The sequence below is a fragment of the Triticum aestivum genome, chromosome 5B (genome assembly GCF_018294505.1).
Source record: "Triticum aestivum cultivar Chinese Spring chromosome 5B, IWGSC CS RefSeq v2.1, whole genome shotgun sequence".
NCBI lineage: Eukaryota > Viridiplantae > Streptophyta > Magnoliopsida > Poales > Poaceae > Triticum > Triticum aestivum.
Genome location: NC_057807.1, coordinates 673,915,362 through 673,937,200, shown reverse-complemented (window position 1 = coordinate 673,937,200; position 21,839 = coordinate 673,915,362). Strand labels below are relative to the sequence as shown.

Genomic DNA, 21,839 nt, shown 5'->3' with positions numbered 1-21,839 from the left:
CAGCCCAATTACATGAAATATTGCTATCATAAGCATATTTTGCTAGTTGTGCACAACCACATTGGCTTTTCGGTTACAGTGGATAAACTGGACTGATCCAATCATTCCTGCTAGGATGAAACATTCCGCATAGACTGCTGAGGCTCCTATTTTGGCATGTGCACTAAGTACACCTTGTTTGCTCCAATTATTACCTTCCAGCAGCAACCCACGGTTGGGATCCAAATCCTCGGCTTTTCACAAACGCTTCCTCAAAGTCCTCAACAATCTTGAAATGAGACCGGTTAAAGGATGTTTCTGAGAGCTTAAATGCATAATTTCTTTTGAAGGAGACCCCCCCCCCCTTCCCCCCCAAGCCACAGGGGTATAAATGCAGAATTAAAACTACACACATTATTTTATGTACCCCTTCGTTTTGAAGTACTTGTCTTGGATTTGTCTAGATACGGATATATCTAGACGCATTTTAGTGTTAGATACATTCATAAAACAAGCTTATTGCATATTAGAAAACATCAACTGAAAATCTACTTACCCCATCAGGCCGAGTTATTTACCCAAAACCACCACATTCAAGGCAGGGCACAAAAAAACACCAGAAATGCGCCTAATGCGTAACGCGAGGCATTGATCGTCTTATTTGCCCGTGAAAACAGCGAAACCGACAAGTTGGTCCCATCTATCAGGCTGACGTGCCCTGCCTATGTGGATAATTCGCTGAGGTGGCCCAGGGCCCCACCTGTCAGATGCATCTCTTCTTCTCCTTTCTCTTCCTCCTTTAAAAAAAACCCAGCCATAGCCATATCCTGCGCCGCCGCCAAAGCCCAACCCCGGCGAGCCATTCCACCACCGACGAGGCGCCCGGCCGCCACAATCACCTACCATCAGTGCTGAGCCGCCGCGCTGGAACTCAGTCTGCCTCCATCAAGGTAGATGCAGCGTCGAACCCAGCGGCGGGCGGCTAACCGGGGCACGACCAGTGGCTAGCGGCGCGGCTGGCGGCCGGCCGGCGGCGCGGCTAGTGGCTGGCAGTTGAAGAAGCATCGGCCCGCGCCCCGAGTCAGCTCCTGCGCGGGGCATCCTGCTCTGGCTAATGGAGGCGGATGCGCGTCAGGCCTCGTCCTCTGCACTCGAGCCCGCCGCCGCCTTGACAACCATAGAAGACCACTATGGCCGCTGCCCAAGCGTCTCCTTGTTGGCTGTATCGGCCGGCTCCCCAGTGCGCCGCCGTGTGGCCTTGCCTGGTCGTGGTGCCACTGACAGACATGCCCGTAGTCTGTTTGTTGAAATGCCTGAGAAAATGAAGAGAGAAATAAAAAGAAAAATCGAAAAAAAAAGATAAACACTGGAGGCATTGACAGGTGGGACCACAGTCCAACTCAGCAAATTGTTCACATAGGCACGCCATGTCTGCCCGACAGGCGGTCCCCACTTGTCGGTTTCGCTGTTTTCACGACCAAATTCCAGCATCAGTGCTCCGCGTTACGCATTAGATGCATTTCTGGTGTTTTTTTGTGCCCTGTTTTAAATGTGGTACCAAGTTGTTATCCTAGCCCAAGTGTGGTGGTTTTGGGTAAATAACTCCATCAGGTACGAAATCCTTAGAAACTTCCCATGATACGAAAACACCTAACCACGGTGTTTCTCAGCAGTCTGACCAGGCCAGATAACACTCAGGAGCTGTATATCATTGGTTAGAGTCCAATGGTATTGAATGCAAGTTTTCTGGAGTAGCGACCGAGAACCAAAAAAGTTTAACCAATACCCAATGGTTCTGAAACCTGTACCCAATATTCGGGATGTCATAAGCTGGATGGATCAAACATAAATATAATTGTTAGCCCTGAAAATATGTGGTGCTACACCCAAATCACTTGCCATGATTACAATGTTGGTCTGTTTAACTAATGCACTAAACACAATAAAACCGCAAAAACTTTTGACTGAAAATATGGAACAGGGGCGGTCGTACCTGGTGGCTAAATGAACATTTAAGGTTCACGCAGTTGCCGTTGAACCAATCCCAGCAGTCCCTGAGGTTCACCCTAGCGGCATCGCTGTGACGGTACTTGCACCAGCTTCCGTGGATGAAGGAAAAAATGTGTCAGCAGTGCAAATCATGTAGAGGCTTACCATTTGTGCTGAATGTGCAATAATTCACAGCGTCGCTGTCTCGGTGTGAATACAGAACAATGTTTTAAATGCTTGACATGTTAATAACCAAAAGATGAAAGCAAAGGTAGTCCTGGGCCCGCTTTGCAGATTTGTAGCAATTCATTGACACATTAGAGAATTTATGTACTCCCACCACGCCAGATCATGTACACATTAGAGAATTTAAGTACTCTCACCCCGGCCACATTAGAGAATTTAAGTACAGGCCATTACATGCTAGACCAAGTACATTTGTAGTAAGATGCAAGCTATAAATGGAAGCATGTTTCAAAATTGGATTGAGTAATCCGAGAGAAAATGTATAAAAATGTATCTATCTAAGCATAAACTGAACCTGAGGTGAACACATATAATGATTCATAAGGTGAACAAATGTATGTAAGTGAAATTGCCATGGTTTAGATTAATTGAACTGAACTTTTGCTATAGTTGAGATAAACTGAACTTGAGCCGAAACAGAGCAGTTGAGCTATGGCCACGCTCGTATCTCGATCTGTGATTTGTAAGAGCCTCTTGAACCAAGAATTCCTACAAATCAAATTCACATGATAGATGTACATACGGATACATACAGACACCGGGAATCAGTTCAGTAGCCTGACCTACAGCGACCGGTGGAGCACCACGTGCTGCTGCGCCTGTAGCATCCTGGCACACACGAGCTCGGACATGGCTGGGTTCCCGCGCCGCCGCGCGCGTGTCTAGGAGGAGCACGCACCGGCGGTGCTGGTCGCAGCCGGATCTCATTCCCGACGGCGTAGACTGCAGCGAGCGTCGCGGCTTCCCGAATCGAGCGCGGTGTCGGCCGGATCGAGCCCGACGACCACGAATCGAGCGCCGTGCCAGATTGAGCCCAGAGCGCAGCCGCTATCATCAATCCATCCGCATTCACGCGCTGCCGCCACCGCCGTCATCAAGCTATCCGCACCCAGCGCACGGGAAGGGTGTTGCGCATCAACGCGATTTGAGTGGAATCGATCCGCAAACCCGGGTGCTGCGCGCGAGGCCGCGGGGGTCGGGGGACGCGGAGTTTATGGTGATTGGCTCGACAGAACATTTCATCTGAGCCATTGATCTGGGTGGTAGTGGTAGAGCATTGGCGTAATATGGGCAGTAGGATGTATTTAAGTTCATCCAATCAAAGGGCTCAGGTCATCTCGGGGTACAGTTTATTGTGTGGCCTTAGAGTAATTTTTGTTTGCTCTTTAGTAGTAGTGAAGATGCTTGGTACAACACTTCATCCGACCGATTGATCTGGTGATAGATCATTGGCGTATTATGGATAGTATGATGTGTTTAAGTTCATCTAATCGAAAGGATCAGATTATCTCAGGGTACACATTGTTATATGGTCTTAGAGAAATTTATGTTTGCTCTTTTAAAAATAATGAAGATATAGGGCAGTGTCCACTAGTGCTAACATGCATGTTTGTTCCCCGCAAAAAAGACAAAAAAAAAACATGCATGTTTGTTGGTAAACTCTTGAAGGGTAAAATGCCATGGAGCGCCGGCCAGCAATTATTTTTAACCTTACCCGGTATGCTCAATTTCCACAAAGCAGGCCAAAAAGGATTCTGTGCTGCCGGTCCACGCCCGGTAGATTCTTACTGTGGAATTGATGGTTCCATTCACAACGGCACGCTGATCGTATGGAAAATAACTGTCGCTGCGTTACTATAACTTCTACGATTAAGTTAGGATTAAGTTATGGCGCCATTCACCATAGCTGCTCACCATAGCCATTCACCATAGCTGTTCACGATTTCACATGTGCAAGTGTAACCGTTAGACCTGTTCTCTAAGATTCGCGTGCACTCGTGTGGGTTTGTTTGTCCGTTGTGTGACGGGCTTTTGTACTCTCAGGTATGGGGTGCGAGACGAGCGTGTGAAATTCCCAGAAAAAAAAGGAGACGGGCATGTGGAACTTCGAATTTCCTTTTCTTTTTTGAAACAATCTCGTGAAGTCTTATTTAAACAGAACCAATGTTTACATTTTTTTTAAACAGAACCAATGTTTACATGATTGAAAGAGAGATCAGCGGGGCATCCCAACCAAACATGACGGCCCATTCCTAATGTTAAAACATGTTTCGCTAAATTATGAGCCTCAAAATTCGAGCTCCTAAACTTATGAACAATATTGCATATGATGAAAGAATTGTTATGCTCCATGATTTCATGTAAGATGACCCCATAAGTAGCCGGGTTTCTTTGCTTGATGTTGTCCACTACAGCCTTGCAATCTGATGGTGTGGATCTTTCGAAGATTAAGATCGTCGGAAAGGTCAAGAGCCTCCCATAGTGCTAGTGCATCTAGTGTTCGAGGGTCAGAGACGCGCTTGAACACCATAGCTGATGCTCCCTGGAAGGATCCATCGCGGTCGCTGCATATTGCAGCAGCAACCCCGTGCCCCCTATTACTTCGAATTTCCTTTTTTTAGATAGTTATTTCGAATTTCCTAATTGACGCTCATTGCGCCAAGGCTGATTCCTGGTAGGCATGTGAGTTTACGCCGGCCCAAACTGAGCCCACAGTTTTTTTTTGTTTTTTTTCGCCTAGTTTTTCTTTTCTTTTATTTTTTCCGTGTTTTCTTTTCATTTTCCTTTCCTTCTTCCTTATTATATATAATTTCTTAATTATTTATGAAATTTTTGAACATTTTTTAGCCCGCGGACATTTTCTGAATTTATGAATAAATTTGGAATTCCTGAACAATTTTTGAATTCACGAACATATTTTCCAAGTTTGCACAAACAATTTTTTGAATTCATGAACATTTGTTTAATTCAGGTGCATTTTTGAATTTACGGAATTATTTTGAATTTATGGACATTTTGAAGAATCCATGAACATTCTTTATAATTCATGAATATTATTTGTGGAGTGGGTCTACACGTTACCGAGTAGGTTGTGCGCCAAACTGGAGGTCTCTAATTCAAGTTGTCTAGCTTTTTTATAGAATCACATCAAAAGTTGTCTACCAACCGCATGGGAGCTCTTATTCGGCGCTTCAGCCTCCAGGGAGCTTCCCAAACGCCCATGCGCCAACGTTGGTGGACCGGCCCGTATAGATGCTAGTGTTCGATTGCTCGACCTGTCGCGGTTGATCAGTTGACTAGTCAACCGTTGTCTTTTTAAAAAAAATATGAAAACAAATAAAAAAAGCTGGTGAATTCAAAAAATTCATGGATTTTTAAAAAAGTTTGCAAAATTACAATAAAGTACATGAATTTGAAAAAATCATCAATTTTCAATAAATTTCATCAAATTAAAAAATGACATTGATATTCAAAAACCTTCATTGGATTTGAATGAAAATTTCATCAAATTTTAAAAATTGTAAATTGAAAAAGAAATCATCTATTTTGCAAAAAAATCATAATTTTTGGGAAAAGAATCATCTATTTGAAAAAAAGTTCACCGATGGTAAGAAAAGCACTAATTTTGAAAAAGTTCATCGATTTTTAAACAAAGTTGACGTGCGCCATGGGCCAGCCTATTTACATCCTTAGTGTAGGTTTTCTCAACTGGCCTCTGACGGTTTTCGGAACCTTCTAGATGGTTCCTAGCATGGGTTTTCCTGTTTTGGGAACGTTGAAGGAGATTCCTGAACCATTTTTTTCTGTTTTTTTTTACTTTTCCTGTTCCTTTTTTCCCCTTTCTCTTCTTTTTCAAGTTTACATTTTTTCAAAAAACATCATAAATTTTAAAAAATGTTAATTTTTTATTAATTTGTTCAAAACTTCAGAAAATTCCCCGTTCTGACATTTTTTAAATAATTTTGAAAAAGGTTCACGCTTTTCAAATTTTGTTAAGAAGTTAAAAAACTATTCTCGTTTTAAATTTTAGTTCGCCAATACAGAAAATGTTCATGATTTTCAAAACATGTAGAAAAATTGAAAAAATGTATCCCCTTTTCAATATTTGTTTGTAGTTTCAACAATTGTTAATAGATGTAAAAATGTTTGTATTTGCAAATTATTTTTCACGTATTAAAAAATGATTGTGTTTTAGAAAGGATTGAGTCTTTTGCTTTGGTGACAACTATATTTTGGGAACAAACATATCCCACTTAAAAAATATTCTACACACACATCGAGATTGCATTATGACAATGCATGGCAAATAAAAAATAAACACTACATGTCAATTTATAATGTAATGATGGAGAAATTTAATAAGTTTTGGGAAGAAAAGAACAATGTCATGGTTCTTGCGACCGTCCTCTATCTAAGGTACCAGATGAAGTACATAGATTGGCCTTTTTGCAAATTTATAATGAGGAGACAAGTAAAAATGAGATCTCAGCTATGGAAAAAAGGCTGAAGACCTTGCATGACAAGTGTCTTTGCCCAAGATAAGCTAGATGGAAAAGGAGCAAGTGTACCATCATCCAAGTCTAGTAGCATCCCTACTATTCTAATGCCTCGTCAAGCTGCATTCAAGTCCTTTTTATCGTCCACTTCAACAAGTGTATGAAAGAGTGAGTTGAGAAACTATCTAGAGGATGACAATGAGTAAATCATCGCTACTTTCGATCTTGTTGGTTGGTATAAGGTGAATCCAGTTAGTTACCATTGATGGCAAAGATAGCAAGAAGGTTCTTAGCTATCCCAGGTAACTCTATGTCTTCGGAATAATCTTTTAGCACATGTGGAATGATTTTAGGTATTTAAACATGTAATCTTTAAATTTGTATACGAACTTGTCAGCTTGTCACCCTTGAACTTAGATTTGTCAACTTGTGTGATATTAGATGACTCTAGGAGTCCTCTAAAAACATTTATGGTGGAGGCATTGGTATGTGGCGCAACTAATATTAAAGGTGAACATATATACTTGAATGTGGTATGTTCTCTATCTTTTTCTTACATTATCGCTCTTTTGTTTATTGTATGTGATATGAGCAGAGCCGAGGGATGAGAATGATGTTGAGAAAATCAAGTTACCCAAGAGTGTGGAGGATAGCAACAATTGGTAATTATTATGTCAACATGTTTCAATTGTCATATAATCCCCAACTTATTAATGACAATTAGTCTTGCCTGTAGACATTCATCATATGGAATTATGGATGTTTCTCTTGCTAGTTTGGAGATGGATGTCAAAGTGATCTTGTTATGTGAATGCTGCTCAGTCTCTCTTGCATTTGACTAATGTGGAAAGTCGTGCTATTTTTGTTGTCATGTGAACTTGTCAATTGTCACACTAGTGCAGAAAAGTCTAACTATGGCGTGCCAAAAATAGCATTGCGAGCGTGGGCACCCGATGCCACCAATATGGTGCCATTGCTAAAAAGAAGTGGTGGCGTTGCAGCCCACATCAACAATATTCTATGTGCTGCTGGCGTGTCACGTGTCCTAAGCTAGTAGTAAGTTCATCTTAACACTGTCGTTCATTGTTGACCAACGCCAGCAAATAGATTTTTTGGTAATAAAAAAGTTTACTTCACAAACTAAGTAATTATACTCAATAGATACTCATTAACACAAGATACTCATCAACACTAGCTACTTACTCAATAGACACTCATTACTTAACAAGTTAATTAAACTTCACAAAAGTTACTCATCAACTCTAGTTACGCATCATCAACTAAGTTGGCTAGCTAGTTAAAGAAACTACTCTTCATCAAGGATTACGCTCATCTGGCGAAGCTTCTTTCTATTGACCGCTCCATCTTGTTTTAAATGAGCTATGTCCATCTTGAGCTCATTCCTCTCTGCCCTGAGGAGTTTTCTCTCCTGCTTCAGCTCATTCCTCTCCTTGATCATCTTATCGCTCTCGTTACCAAACTCTTTAATCTCTGCCTTTAGTGAGGCATTTACCTGTTGCACGTTGTTGATGTTATGCTGATGAGCCTCTAGGAGATCTTTTTGAGCATGTCCACATCATACACCTCCTCGTTGTTGCCTCTGTAATTGGCCATGACCTGATGCACTTTAATTTGTTAGACACATAAATAACTTGTTAGACAAATTACTTCAACATATGCGCTCCTAATTATCTAACACATGACAATTTCTAGACCTACATAGTGGCATGCCACACTTGTGGCACACAAGTGTGGATGGCAACCAAACATGCCCTGCGTATCAAAAATGTGATTTCGCACTGATTTGGCACTACTTCGACATGTGTATCGAGAAAACCCAAATTATCTTGCACTGCCGAACTCCTAATTTGGACTACGCACTTCACATTTTAGTTTCTATTCATTTGTCCTACTCACTTCACATTGTAGTTTCTATTCGTTTGGGCTACTCACTTCAAACTGCAGTTTCTAACAAATTAACTCCTATTTTTTCCTACCTAGTCAAATTATCTTGCACCTAGTCACTTCACATTATAGTTTCTAACAAACTGAAACCCTAGTTACCGACGATTTGTAGTTAATATTGTGGACGGGACGAACTCACTGACAATTTGTAGTCAATGTTCTGGAAGGGATGAACCCTAGCAATCCATCGCCACTGTTGCCAAAAATCTAGTGATGCAAATCCAACAAAATCAAATCAAACAAAATCAAACCAAAAGAAATCAAATGGTTCTAGAGTAGGGTAGGGAGAGGGAGATTTACCTGCTACCTAACGACCGGAACCCGCCGGACTCTGAGAGTAATGACTGAAATCCGTCGACGAGAGAAAGGGGATCGAGAGAGCGAGGGCAGAGAGAGATAGAGCAGCGGCAGAGAGAGAGAGAGAGAGAGAGAGAGAGAGAGAGAGAGAGAGTAAGGGTGAGGCGAGGGGGCTGTTGCCCTTGGCTTTGACCCCCATTGCGTCATAAAAATTTATGGGCTTGGCGCAATAAGCAAAGAAAGTAAATTTAGCAAATAAAGTAATAGAAAATAAAAGCAATACAATGTCCTTAACTTAATAAAAGTAATACAAATAATAATAGTACTTTAATAAAAGTCAAAATAATATTCATAAATTAGTAGAAGCAATTAAAATAAAAGCAATACAATATTCTTAATTTTATAAAAATAATATTCTTAACTTAATAAAAGTATTACAAAATAATAATAGTACTTTAATAAAAGTCAGAAAATATATTATTAAATTAGTAGAAGCAACTAAAATAAAAGCAATGCAATATTCTTAATTTAATAAAAGTAATACAAAATAATAATAGTACTTTAATAAAGGTAAAAATATTATACCATGGTGTTGGCAACCAGTGACACGCTACAATTAAAGATAATATTGTTGGTGTACCATGTTATACCATGGTAGAACTATATTATGCCTTACACAAAGTATGGGTCTCATATACCTGTGACGTCCAACTGTTTTCTTACGCCACCACTATGTCCCTAATAATGCCGTACCAAATAAGCCGAGGTCACCACCATTTGAAAAAAAAGTGTCGACGTCGGTTGGAAATGGCGCGCCACCAATGAAAGTTATGGCTAGCACTTTTACCACTAGTGTCATGGAATATGAATTTTCATTGCAAGTTTGTAATTGTGCCATTGAATAATGAATATGAATCCACGTTTCCATATATGTTATTTGTGTTACTGTTGCCGTCAAAAATTGAATGTTTTATGTTCAAAATTAAAATAAAATTTCGTCCAAATTTTTTCTTATTTCAAATTTGTCCCGTCCCAAAATCCTCCTTTTTATCAGTTTGACCCTCTTTTGCAACATAACATGCTAGATATACAATTTTAGCTCATAAATATTTTGTTAATCTATTTTATTTGAAAATTACAAATGACACCAAAAATTGTGTAGTTCTAGTGTTGATCTTATAGCATTTCCTGCTGGATCAGCTCGTGAGCTGAAGCATGGCCAAGTCGGTCATGGCAATTTATCACGCTCGAGAGCCAGTTTGGTCCGATCGAGCTAGCTCACGGGTGGTCCAAAGGTCAGAGCAGGGACCCGACCAGACCATGTCCATCCCGAGTTCAATTAAATGACACAAAGTTCTATCGATGTACGATATGATCTTAACCGATATAGTTCCCTATTACACTTAACAAAGAGATATTATGGTGCAATTTATCTTTTAGACAATTTTACAGTATTTAGTTGCGAATATACTTGTAGTCATTTGTTAGATATAACATATCCAATTTCAAAATATACTACCACCATAGTCACAAATATACTTCCACAAATTTAATAGCATTGATTTTCAACAAATGTTGCAAGTATACTTTGCACTAAATTTAAATAGTGTTTTGTAATTATGTTAGTTGTTTCTCCCTGGTTATACAGTTTACTCATGAAAAATGTTTCATTACATTGAGTCCCCCTAAATATATAGAGGGGGGGGGGGACAAGTATGTGCCTCCATCTACGAATCAGATGGTATATGTATGTATTTTGTCCATTGTAGTATCATTGAAATCTTCATAATTAATTCTGAAGCATGTCCTTGAAAAATATATCTGCATAGACATTTCTAGATTGTATGATTGCCTGCCTTAGGTGTAAGTGAATATAAATATATAAACTAGTAAATGATTGTGTATTTTAGATATCAATATATACAAAGTTCTAGATGCACATAGTCTCGTCAACGTGTGGGATTCCTTGATGGCTTATTCTCCACTTTGTTCTGGTGGGATGCTTTATCAATTGTTCGGCCTCCAAGCGTGGAAGGGTGTAGTAGAGCACACTTTCTCTTAAGTAGGTGATGTAAGGACCTCACACAGCCCCCCCCCCTATCCCACACACAAACTCCATCACCATCAATAGCATTCTGATGCATATATTTATATTTAGTATTATGTAGTTTACAAATTAATGTACATATGTGCAGAAAGAAAAGTTATGGAGCTAAGCTACCAAGGCTATGACACCTAAAATTGTTAACCTACATCCTGATATCTATGTGAACATTCTTCTGAAGTGCCCTATGGCAAACCAAGTTTATCTCTTCCTTGAATTTGGCCCGACATCTATAACAGTTGGAAATGCCAATCCACGAATGTCAATTTCCATGCAGGTTATCTTAGGCCTTCCTCAACATCAATTAGAAATTGTATGAATGTCCGATGTGCTACAAATGAAGCATTGGGTCAAATATAGTTCCAATGTGCATTTGTGAATTTGTAATCCTTGAAAAGATGATTCCTTATCATTAGGACCTTTGTTTTTTGCGAGAAACTTCCGACCTATTCATTAACTGTCAAGGTAGTATAAAGAACACCATAAGTGAAATTTACATTCAGGTTTGTAGACCAATAGTTGGGGATCTTTCCCCCTCACATAGCACAATAAAAATAGGTAGAAACAAGGATTTCTTCTAAAGCATGGCTCTCATGTTTAGTTTGTTATATGCAAATAGTACCAAAATTAAACCATGTTTTTCTTCTGACAGCATAGCTTCAGGAACCTAAGACGTGCCCATAGCGGTTCAATATGCATTTGAAACAAGGAAGGTGGACCTCTAAAGACAATTCCATGCGTTAAGGTTCTCTATAAGATCTAAATATTGCAAAATTTCCTGACGTGCTGAAATTGCTCATACGCCTTAACAGATAAATTAGGCAGGTGACATTGAAACTGGCCTATAAGATCATTGGAGAAAACATCATCTTAAAGAGACATGGGTTTATCTATAACAAAGGTAAAAGGACGTGCAAATTTAGTTTGAACTTCAAATCCTGGAAAGGTACTCTTTCCATAACATCTTGGAGGCACTATTTTGCATATGACAACGACTCATTTCCTTAAATAGTACTCGTGTTTCAAAAAAAGCATGTCTTGCCCGCCCCGCTCCCGCGAGCAGGAGGTCGAACCCACGATTCGCCTCCGCAAGCTCCTTCCCATCCCTTCCTCCCCCTCGCCATCGTCGGCTTGTGTATCTAGGCAAAGCTCGGCTGGCGGCAGTGGCGGGCCCCTTTTCTCTCTTTCTTGCAGGGCTGCTGGTGTGGAGCGTCGGCTCACAGGAAGCACGGTGCTGCCCAGGGCACCATGGTGCAGAGCGTCGGCCCATTGGTAAATGAAGGATGGCTTGGGGGGTGACAACCGCCTTCTAGGTTGATGTACAACATGGTGGCAGTCCACAATGCTGGTGCGGGTGGTTCGGGCGACGGGATAAGCTCCGGCGTCTGGCTGTTGGCGACCTTCTTGTGTGGATACCCCTAGCTAGGTCCTCTCGTGGCGGCAAGTTGTGGCCTTTCTGGCACCTCGCGTTGTTGGGCGAGTGTCCGGTACCTACCGGATGCAGATCTAGACCGAGAGTGGAGGTTGGGCGTCGCAGGGCATGACGTTGGGAGAGGTGGCGGGAGTAATGGGTGGCGTCGATGCAGTGGGGCCGCCCGTCACCGGTAGGGGGGCCGGACGTATGTCGACATGGTCCGCTCCCGCTTCGCCTCTCCCCTGACATTTTCTCTCTCCAATCGATCTGGTCGTTTCGGTCGCTACGGCCTTGTTGGCGGTCGGACTTGCGGTCGGTGTGATACATCCATTTTGCATCATGCTTTTATATCAATATTTATTGCATTATGGGCTGTTATTACACGTTATACCACAATACTTATGCCTTTTCTCTCTTATTTTATAAGGTTTACATGAAGAGGGGAATGCCGGCAACTGGAATTTTGGACTAGAAAAGGAGCAAATATTAGAGACCTATTCTGCACAACTTCAAAAGTCCTAAAACTTCACGGAGATTAGTTTTGGAATAAATAAAAAATATTGAGCAAAGAAAGCACCAGAGGGGGGCCACCAGTCAGCCACAAGGGTGGAGGGCGCGCCCTACCCCCTAGGTGCGCCCCCTACCTTGTGGGCCCCCTGACAGGCCCCCGACGCCCATCTTCTACTATAAGGTGTCTTTTGCCCGAAAAAAAATTGGAGAGAAGCTTTCGGGATGAAGTGCCACCGCGAGGCGGAACCTGGGCAGGACCAATCTAGGGCTCCGGCGGAGCTGTTCTGCTGGGGAAACATCCCTTCAAGAGGGGAAAATCACTGCCATCGGCATCACCATCGATCCTCTCATCGAGAGGGGTTCAATCTCCATCAACATCTTCACCAGCACCATCTCCTCTCAAACCCTAGTTCATCTCTTGTATCCGATCTTTGTCTCAAAACCTTAGATGGTACCTGTGCGTTGCTAGTAGTGTTGATTACTCCTTGTAGTTGATGCTAGTTGGTTTATTCGGTGGAAGATCATATGTTCAGATCCTTAATGATAATTAATACTCCTCTGATTATGAACATGAATAAGCTTTCTGAGTAGTTACGTTTGTTCCTGAGGACATGGGAGAAGTCTTGTTATAAGTAATCATGTGAATTTGGTATTCGTTCGATATTTTGATGAGATGTATGTTGTCTCTCCTCTAGTGGTGTTATGTGAACATCGACTACATGACACTTCATCATTGTTTGGGCCTAGGGGAAGGCATTGGGAAGTAATAAGTAGATGATGGGTTGCTAGAGTAACAGAAGCTTAAACCCTAGTTTATGCGTTTCTTCGTAAGGGGCTGATTTGGATCCATGCATTTCATGCTATGGTTAGGTTTACCTTAATTCTTCTTTCATAGTTGCAGATGCTTGCGAGAGGGGTTATCACTAGTGCAAAACCGTGCTATAGCCCCGGTTCGTAAGGGGCTTTAGTGCCGGTTCTGCAACCGGCACTAAAGGGTGGGGACTAAAGGTCCCCCCCTTAGTACCGGTTCTGCATGAACCGCCACTAAAGTGCCACCACGTGGCACGAGCCGGGGCCGGGTGGCGGGAGACCTTTAGTACCGGTTGGTAACACCAACCGGTACTAAATGTTTGAGCTGTTTTGGTTTTATTTTTTATTTTTCCTTTAGTTTTTTGTTTTCAATTTAATTTATAGATTGTTTTTACATTATAATGAGTTGTTAAATCATTAGGTGAAAGTACCGTAGATTAGTTTCAACTAGGATGCATGCATGGATCCTATAGCTAAGTGATCAAATTATATATGCCATATCCATATTACTTGATCACTTATATTAGGTGAGCAAGTAATATCGATATGGCATATACTTGATCACTTAGCTAGCTAGGATCCATTCAGTTGAAACTAATCTGCGGTTTCTTTCATAAATGATATAATAACTCATCATAGTCGTCATTAGCACTATTTAATTATCCTAGTCATTACCACTATCTAATCACCACCAATATATACTAGCTTAAAGAAGAAACATTCACTTGTACCAGAAAGAAAGATATCATCGAGTTCAACATGGTCATGATTATAAGTGTTCATATATAAGACCACAAAAGCAAATCACTCTTTGAGATTAAGTTCAGGACGAAGAACACGAAGAGCATGCTAATCACTCCTGCTGCTCTCTCTCAGGTAAAATAGCATAGAACATGTATAGCTCTCCTGATTCATCATATTGGAGCATGCTAATGAACCTGTCTCCTAATCGTGGGCTGCGCTTCTGATTGCTGCCCCCTAGTACTTCTCTGTGATTGTGGACAATTCTGCTCCAGTCTTTCACTATTAAGCATTCCTCACTAATCTTGAATGCACTAAAGTGCATTACAGGAGGTCTTGGACGTAAGCTAACAATTCTCATGCGACCTTTAGTCTCGATCCACTGAGGCAGAACATTCATCAGGAGTCCCTGTTGAAGAACATCGTATAGTATAACATACTTAGCAATGAAGTTTAGCTTAAAAAATAATGTATGCAAAAGATGCACTGAGGAAAAATAGTAAAAATCTTACCATCTTTCCTAAATAGGTGTGACCGTAGTTCAATATGATCACTATTGGTCGCACATTTTGAGTACTAAGATTTTTAAGTCCAGAAAAATAATTTGTCTTGACAGTATGAAGATCCTCAAGCCATGAAACATAATGACTTATCTCCTCGCAGTTCAATTCAGCCCCGGGACAGTGGAAGGTCCTGTCTACCAAGCGCTGGACATGTTTGCTTGAATGGAAATAAGCTGTCAATAGAAATTAGTTGTCAACTTTTTTTGAAAAAACAATATCGAAGACATAAATATGGTTGAGAAACTCACATAATGGTAGAACTAGAGGTGTTTGCACATCAACCCAAATGTCTCTATTACCTTTAATATCATCTTCGGGACGAATATCAAAGGTGATAAACATATCAGGCTAAAATGCATAAGCCTTGCATAGTTCTTGCCAAGTTTTGAATTCAAAATGGGTGTAGGTTTCTTGATTGTATAATTTGACGTTGAAGGTATAACCATGCTCGGTCTTAAAATAAACTCTCTTTACCTCCATAGTTTTGTTAGAACTGAAACCTACCTTATCCAAGACAAAAATTCTTGCATGGCAGGGGATACACTAGTAGAATAGTAAAAATTTAAAATAATAAGTTGAAGCAAATGAAGCATATATAAGTCATGCTTAATTATGAAAAAAGACTTGTCGTTGTGACTTACTATATCCACTTCGAAGGTCTCATCCAGCTTGATGCTGAAGCGCCTGTCATCAACTAGGAAATTTTGGTCGCATAGGCTGCGTTGGTCTTCGCAGTCTTCACACATAATGAAATCGTTTTCATCGTCAGACGACATTTCCTATATATGTTCATAGGTGAAACACTAAACACTTATTAGTTATATTAATTCAACTAATTAGACTAGTTCTATTAATTCAACTAGCTAGTTCAACTAATTAATTCAACCTAAGCACTTACTAAAAATATACCTAAATAAAGTATAGCTCATAATTCAACTAAATCAACTAACTAGTTCAAGTAATTCAATTAATTCAACTAATTAGACTAGTTCTATTAATTCAACTAGCTAGTTCAACTAGCTAATTCAACTAATTGATTCAAGTATGCACTTACTAAAAATATACCTAAATAAAGTATAGCTCCTAATTCAACTAACTAGTTCAACTAATTCAACTAATTCAACTAAACTAGTTCTATTAATTCAACTAGCTAGTTCAACTAATTAATTCAACTAAGCACTTACTAAAATATACCTACATAAAGTATAGCTCATAATTCAACTAATTCAACTAACTAGCTTGTTCAAGTAATTCAATTAATTCAACTAATTAGACTAGTTCTAGCTAGTTCAACTAATTAATTTAACTAAAGCACTTACTAAAAATATACCTAAATAAAGTATAGCTCCTAATTCAACTAACTAGTTCAAACTAATTCAACTAATTCAATTAAACTAGTTCTATTAAATCAACTAGCTAGTTCAACTAAACTAATTAAGCACACTTACTAAAAATAAACCTAAATAAAGTATAGCTCCTAATTCAACCAATTCAACTAAACTAGTTCTATTAGTTTTCTTACTAAAAAGTATACCTAAATTTTAATTAGATGATCAAATCTCATCATATACCTAAAATTTAATATATATTAATTCATCTAACATTAATATAAATTCATCTATAAATAAAAATATAAAAAACTAACTCATCTAACATTATCTAATTCTTATATAATGTAACATTTTGAAATTAAACATTTGTGTGTGTGTGTGCGTGTTTGTGTGTGCGCGTGTGTGCATGTGTGCACAGGAGGCCGCCGGCGCGAGCGGCAGGGGGGCGGCCGGGGCACACAATTGATCTTACATCGGGGGGGGGGGGGGGGCGGGGGCGGAGCGACGGGGATGGGGCAGCAACGGGGCCGGGGGACAGCGCGACATGGGGCAGCGATGGGGGGCGGCATGACGGGCATGGCGACGACCGCGATGAGGGCGGCGACGGGTGCGGCGCGGGGACGGGCGCGACGAGATAAAGATGATAACTGAAATTTTTTGTAAGTGCTATATATATAGGAGGGGCCTTTAGTACCAGTTGGGGCCACCAACCGGTACTAAAGGTTAAATTTGGCCAGGCGAATCGGCGGGAAGCGACCCCCTTTAGTACTGGTTCGTGCCCCCACCCAGTACTAAAGACCCACCCTTTAGTACCGGTTTGTGCCACAAACCGGTACTAAAGGGGGTGCGCGGTGCTCATTGTTTAGTCCCACCTCGCCGAGTGAAGGGAAGCCGCACTGGTTTATAAACCCAGCCGCGACTGGTCCTTCGAGCTCCTATATAATGCAGGGCTTTGGGCCTAACTTTGCCGCACTGCCCTGTGAGCCTGTTGGGCCTTATGGGCCTGCATATGCACGCCCAAGGCTGAGCAGGCCCACTGGGCAGCGCGGAAATAATTTTTTTCATATAGTTTCTTCTATTTATTTGTGAGTTGTTTTTTGCTGTATTTTGAGTTTCTTATATTTAATATTAGTGTGTTTTATCATGATATTCATATTTGTAGTGTTTTTTCAGTTCATTTTGTACTGCTTTTCACTTTCACGGTGATTTAGCTATGAAAACAAATCAGTAAATGCATCGCAAATAGCAAATTATGTCAGAAAGGGTTGAAAGTTGATGACATGGATTTGAATTCTGCATCTGAATGCAGAAATAGTCTGAAGTTGTACTAAGTTATTAAAATATTGAATAGCCGGTGTAACAGATGAGTTTTCGTCCGAAACCCTGATACTTCCTAAAAGAGTGTCCATTTCATACACGAAGTGCATCCAGTTTTTGCCGTAACCCTCTCTACTTTTTTGCACATGCTATGCGGGTGAAATGATGATACCTTGCCAAGTTTCAACCTTTTCAGAGTTCATTTTCTGGTGCTTTTCACTTTCACGGTGATTTAGCTATGAAAACAAATCAGTAAATGCATCGAAAATAGCAAATTATGTCAAAAAGGATTGAAAGTTGAGGACATGGATTTGAATTCTGCATCTGAATGCAGAAAAAGTTCGGAGTTGTACTAAGTTATTAAAATATTGAATAGCCGGTGTAACAGATGAGTTTTCGTCCGAAACCGTGATACTTCCTAAGAGAGTGTCCAGTTCATACACGAAGTGCATCTAGTTTTTGCTGTAACCCTCTCAACTTTTTTGCACATGCTATGCAGGTGAAATGATGATACCTTGCCAAGTTTCAACCTTTTTAGAGTTCATTTTCTGGTGCTTTTCACTTTCACGGTGATTTAGCTCTGAAAACAAATCAGTAAATGCATCGAAAATAGCAAATTATGTCAGAAAGGGTTGAAAGTTGATGACATGGATTTGAATTCTGCATCTGAACGCAGAAAAAGTCCGGAGTTGTACTAAATTATTAAAATATTGAATAGCCAGTGTAAGAGATGAGTTTTCGTCCGAAACCCTGATACTTCCTAAGAGAGTGTCCAGTTCATACATGAAGTGCATCCAGTTTTTGCCGTAACCCTCTCTACTTTTTTGCACATGCTATGCGGGTGAAATGATGATACCTTGCCAAGTTTTAACCTTTTCAGAGTTCATTTTCTGGTGCTTTTCACTTTCACGGTGATTTAACTCTGAAAACAAATCAGTAAATGCATCGAAAATAGCAAATTATGTCAGAATGGGTTGAAAGTTGATGACGTGGATTTGAATTCTGCATCTGAACGCAGAAAAAGTCCGGAGTTGTACTAAGTTATTAAAATACTCCCTCCTTTCCTTTATATAAGGTGTATTTGTTTTTTGATAAAATTTCAGAATGTAAGGTGCATTTCTTATAATTCCTCATAATTCCCTTGTTAGCCCTCCAGAAAAAGGGAAAGTATCTCTCTCCTGATTGTCTGTATCTCTCCTTGTAGCAAAAGAAGGAAACTATCTCTCTGTCGATTGCATGTATCTCATACTTTCCTCGACTAAATGATTTACTTGCCACTAACAAATAAATTTACCAAGGGTAATTTTGTCCTAGCATGTCTATAATTATGTGCCTTGGTCACCGTGCCAAAAATAATAAACCTTACATAAAGGAATGGAGGGAGTATTGAATAGCCGGTGTAACAGATGAGTCTTCATCCGAGACCCTGATACTTCCTAAGAGACTGTCCAGTTTGTACACGAAGTGCATCCAGTTTTTGCCGTAACCCTCTCTACTTTTTTGCACATGCTATGAGGGTGAAATGATGATACCTTGCCAAGTTTCAACCTTTTCAGAGTTCATTTTCTGGTGCTTTTCACTTTCACGGTGATTTAGCTATGAAAACAAATCAGTAAATGCATCGAAAATAGCAAATTATGTCAGAAAGGGTTGAACGTTGATGACGTGGATTTGAATTGTGCATCTGAACGCAGAAAAAGTCCGGAGTTGTACTAAGTTATTAAAATATTGAATAGCCGGTGTAACAGATGAGTTTTTGTCCGAAACCCTGATACTTCCTAAGAGACTGTCCAGTTCGTACATGAAATGCATCCAGTACTTCGAAAGAGAATGTGGATTTGAATTGTGCATCTGAACACAGATAAAATACATTGATCAGTACTGCCTTTCAGCCAAAACGCGCTACTGCTCCAGAGAAATACATAAAAAATACATTGATCATCATTGATCCTTTTGTATAGAATCTAAATTGTCAATAGGAATCTACCCTGATTTAAGAACCAGCGAAGACTCCTATTGCAGCCACAGATCCTACACATAGAGTTCAATGAAGATCAAGTGGTTGTGATAGTTTGAGAAGTAACATATTTAAGGTGGTAAAAACTCTGTTAGCGGAGCAAGGTGGGACTAAAAAATACCTGCAGCAGAAACCTCTAGTACCGGTTGGTGGCATGAGCTGATACTAAAGGTGCTGGTGGGGCCCCAGCCTGACCACAGCCTGCAACTGCCTCTTTAGTACCGGTTCGTGGCACGAACCGGTACTAAAGGTTCTCCATAAACTGGTACTAATGATCTCCGCCCCCTAGCCGTTGGGACCGACACTAATGATCACATTAGTGCCGGTTTTGTTACAAATCGGGACTAATGTGCCTCACATTAGGCCCTTTTTTTACTAGTGTAATCATAAGTGGGAGGCTTGTCCAAGGAAGGACAAGACCCAGGCACCGGTCCACCCACATATCAAATTATCAAAGTAACGAACGCAAATCATATGAGCATGATGAAAACTAGCTTGACAATAATTCCCATGTATCCACGGGAGCACTTTGCTTTATATAAGAGTTTGCCCAGGCTTGTCCTTTGCTACAAAAAGGATTGCACCACCTTGCTGCACATTGTTTACTTTTGTTACTTGTTACCCGTTACGAATTATCTTATCACAAAACTATATGTTACCGATAATTTCAGTGCTTGCACAGAATACCTTGCTGAAAATCGCTTGTCATTTCCTTCTGCTCCTCATTGGGTTCAACTCTTTTACTTATCGAAAGGACTACAATATATACCCTATACTTGTGGGTCATTAAGACTCTTTTCTGGCGCCGTTGTCGGGGAGTGAAGCGCCTTCAGTAAGTGGAATTTGGTAAGGAAACATTTATATAGTGTGCTAATGAAGTTGTTATTTTATATTTCTTTATTCATGATAAATGTTCTTTATTCATGCTAGAATTTTATTAACCAGAAACTTCATACATGTGTGAATACGTAGACAAAACACCGTGTTCCAATATGCCTCTACTTGACTAGCTCATTGATCAAAGATGGTTAAGTTTCCTAGCCATGGACATATGTTGTCATTTGATGAACGGGATCACATCATTAGGAGAATGATGTGATGGACAAGACCCATCTGTTAGCTTAGCATAATGATCGTTCAGTTTTATTGCTACTGCTTTCTTCATGTCAAATATATATATTCCTCCGACTATGAGATTACGCAACTCCAGGACACCAGAGGAATGCCTTATGTGATATCAAACATCACAACGTAACTGGGTGATTATAAAGATGCTCTACAGGTATCTCCGAAGGTGTTTGTTGGGTTGGCATAGATCGAGATTAGGATTTGTCACTTCGACTATCGGAGAGGTATCTCTGGGTCCTCTCAGTAATGCACATCATATAAAGCCTTGCAAGCAATATGACTAATGAGTTAGTTGTGGGATGATGCATTATGGAATGAGTAAAGAGACTTGCCAGTGACGAGATTGAACTAGGTATGAATATACTGACAATCAAATCTCGGGTAAGTAACATACCGATGACAAAGGGAATAACGTATGTTGACATAGCGGTTCGACCGATAAAGATCTTCATAGAATATGTGGGAACCAATATGAGCATCCAGGTTCCGCTATTGGTTATTAATCGGAGAGGTGTCTCGGTCATGTCTACATATTTCTCAAACCCGTAGGGTCCGCACGCTTAACGTTCGATGACCATTTATATTATCTAAGTTATGTGTTTTTGTGACCGAAGGATGTTCGGAGTCTCTGATGATATCGAGAACATGACGAGGAGTCTCAAAATGATCGAGAGGTAAAGATTGATATATTAGAAGGTGGTATTCGGACACCGGAAGTGTTCCGGAATGTATCAGGTACATACCAGAGTACCGGAGGGGTTACCGGAACCCGTCGGGGAAAGATATGGGCCATAGGAGGGAGGTTGCACGCCCCCACCAGGGAGGACTCCGAATTGGACAAGGGGGGGGGGGGTGGCGCCCCCCTTTCCTTCTCCTACTCCCTCTCCTTCCCCCTTTCCCCCTCCGGTAAAAGGAAGGGGGGGGGGGGCGAATCCTACTAGGAGCCCAAGTGGGACTCCTCCCACTTGGGGCGCGCCTAGGGCCGGCCTCCTCTCCCTCCCTCCTTTATATACGGGGGGGGGGGGAGGGCGCCCCTAGAAGACACACCAATTGCTCCAAGCCGTGTGTGGCGCCCTGATACGTCTCCGTCGTATCTACTTTTCCAAACACTCTTGCCCTTGTTTTGGACTCTAACTTGCATGATTTGAATG

General features: G+C 40.7%; 1 protein-coding gene across 1 annotated transcript; it reads right to left on the bottom strand.

Moving 5' to 3' along the window:
* Positions 1-972: 972 nt before the first annotated feature.
* LOC123117583 (uncharacterized) lies at positions 973-3,166 on the bottom strand. The gene is made up of 3 exons (XM_044538309.1): positions 2,778-3,166; positions 1,973-2,078; positions 973-1,292 (listed from the first exon to the last, which is right to left on the bottom strand). Exons 1-3 carry the CDS (start codon positions 3,047-3,049, stop codon positions 984-986), a joined length of 687 nt encoding a protein of 228 aa, XP_044394244.1. The 5' UTR covers positions 3,050-3,166; the 3' UTR covers positions 973-983.
* Between the last annotated feature and the right edge of the window lie 18,673 nt (positions 3,167-21,839).

Bases quoted from the DNA above. Each gene is read 5' to 3' on its own strand.
- LOC123117583 (XM_044538309.1), bottom strand. From the start codon at position 3,049: ATGATAGCGGCTGCGCTCTGGGCTCAATCTGGCACGGCGCTCGATTCG. The intron at 2,079-2,777 runs GTCAGGCTACTG...CATCCACGGAAG, and splicing joins TGCTCCACCGGTCGCTGTAG to CTGGTGCAAGTACCGTCACA. The intron at 1,293-1,972 runs GTACGACCGCCC...TCATTTTCTCAG, and splicing joins AATGTTCATTTAGCCACCAG to GCATTTCAACAAACAGACTA.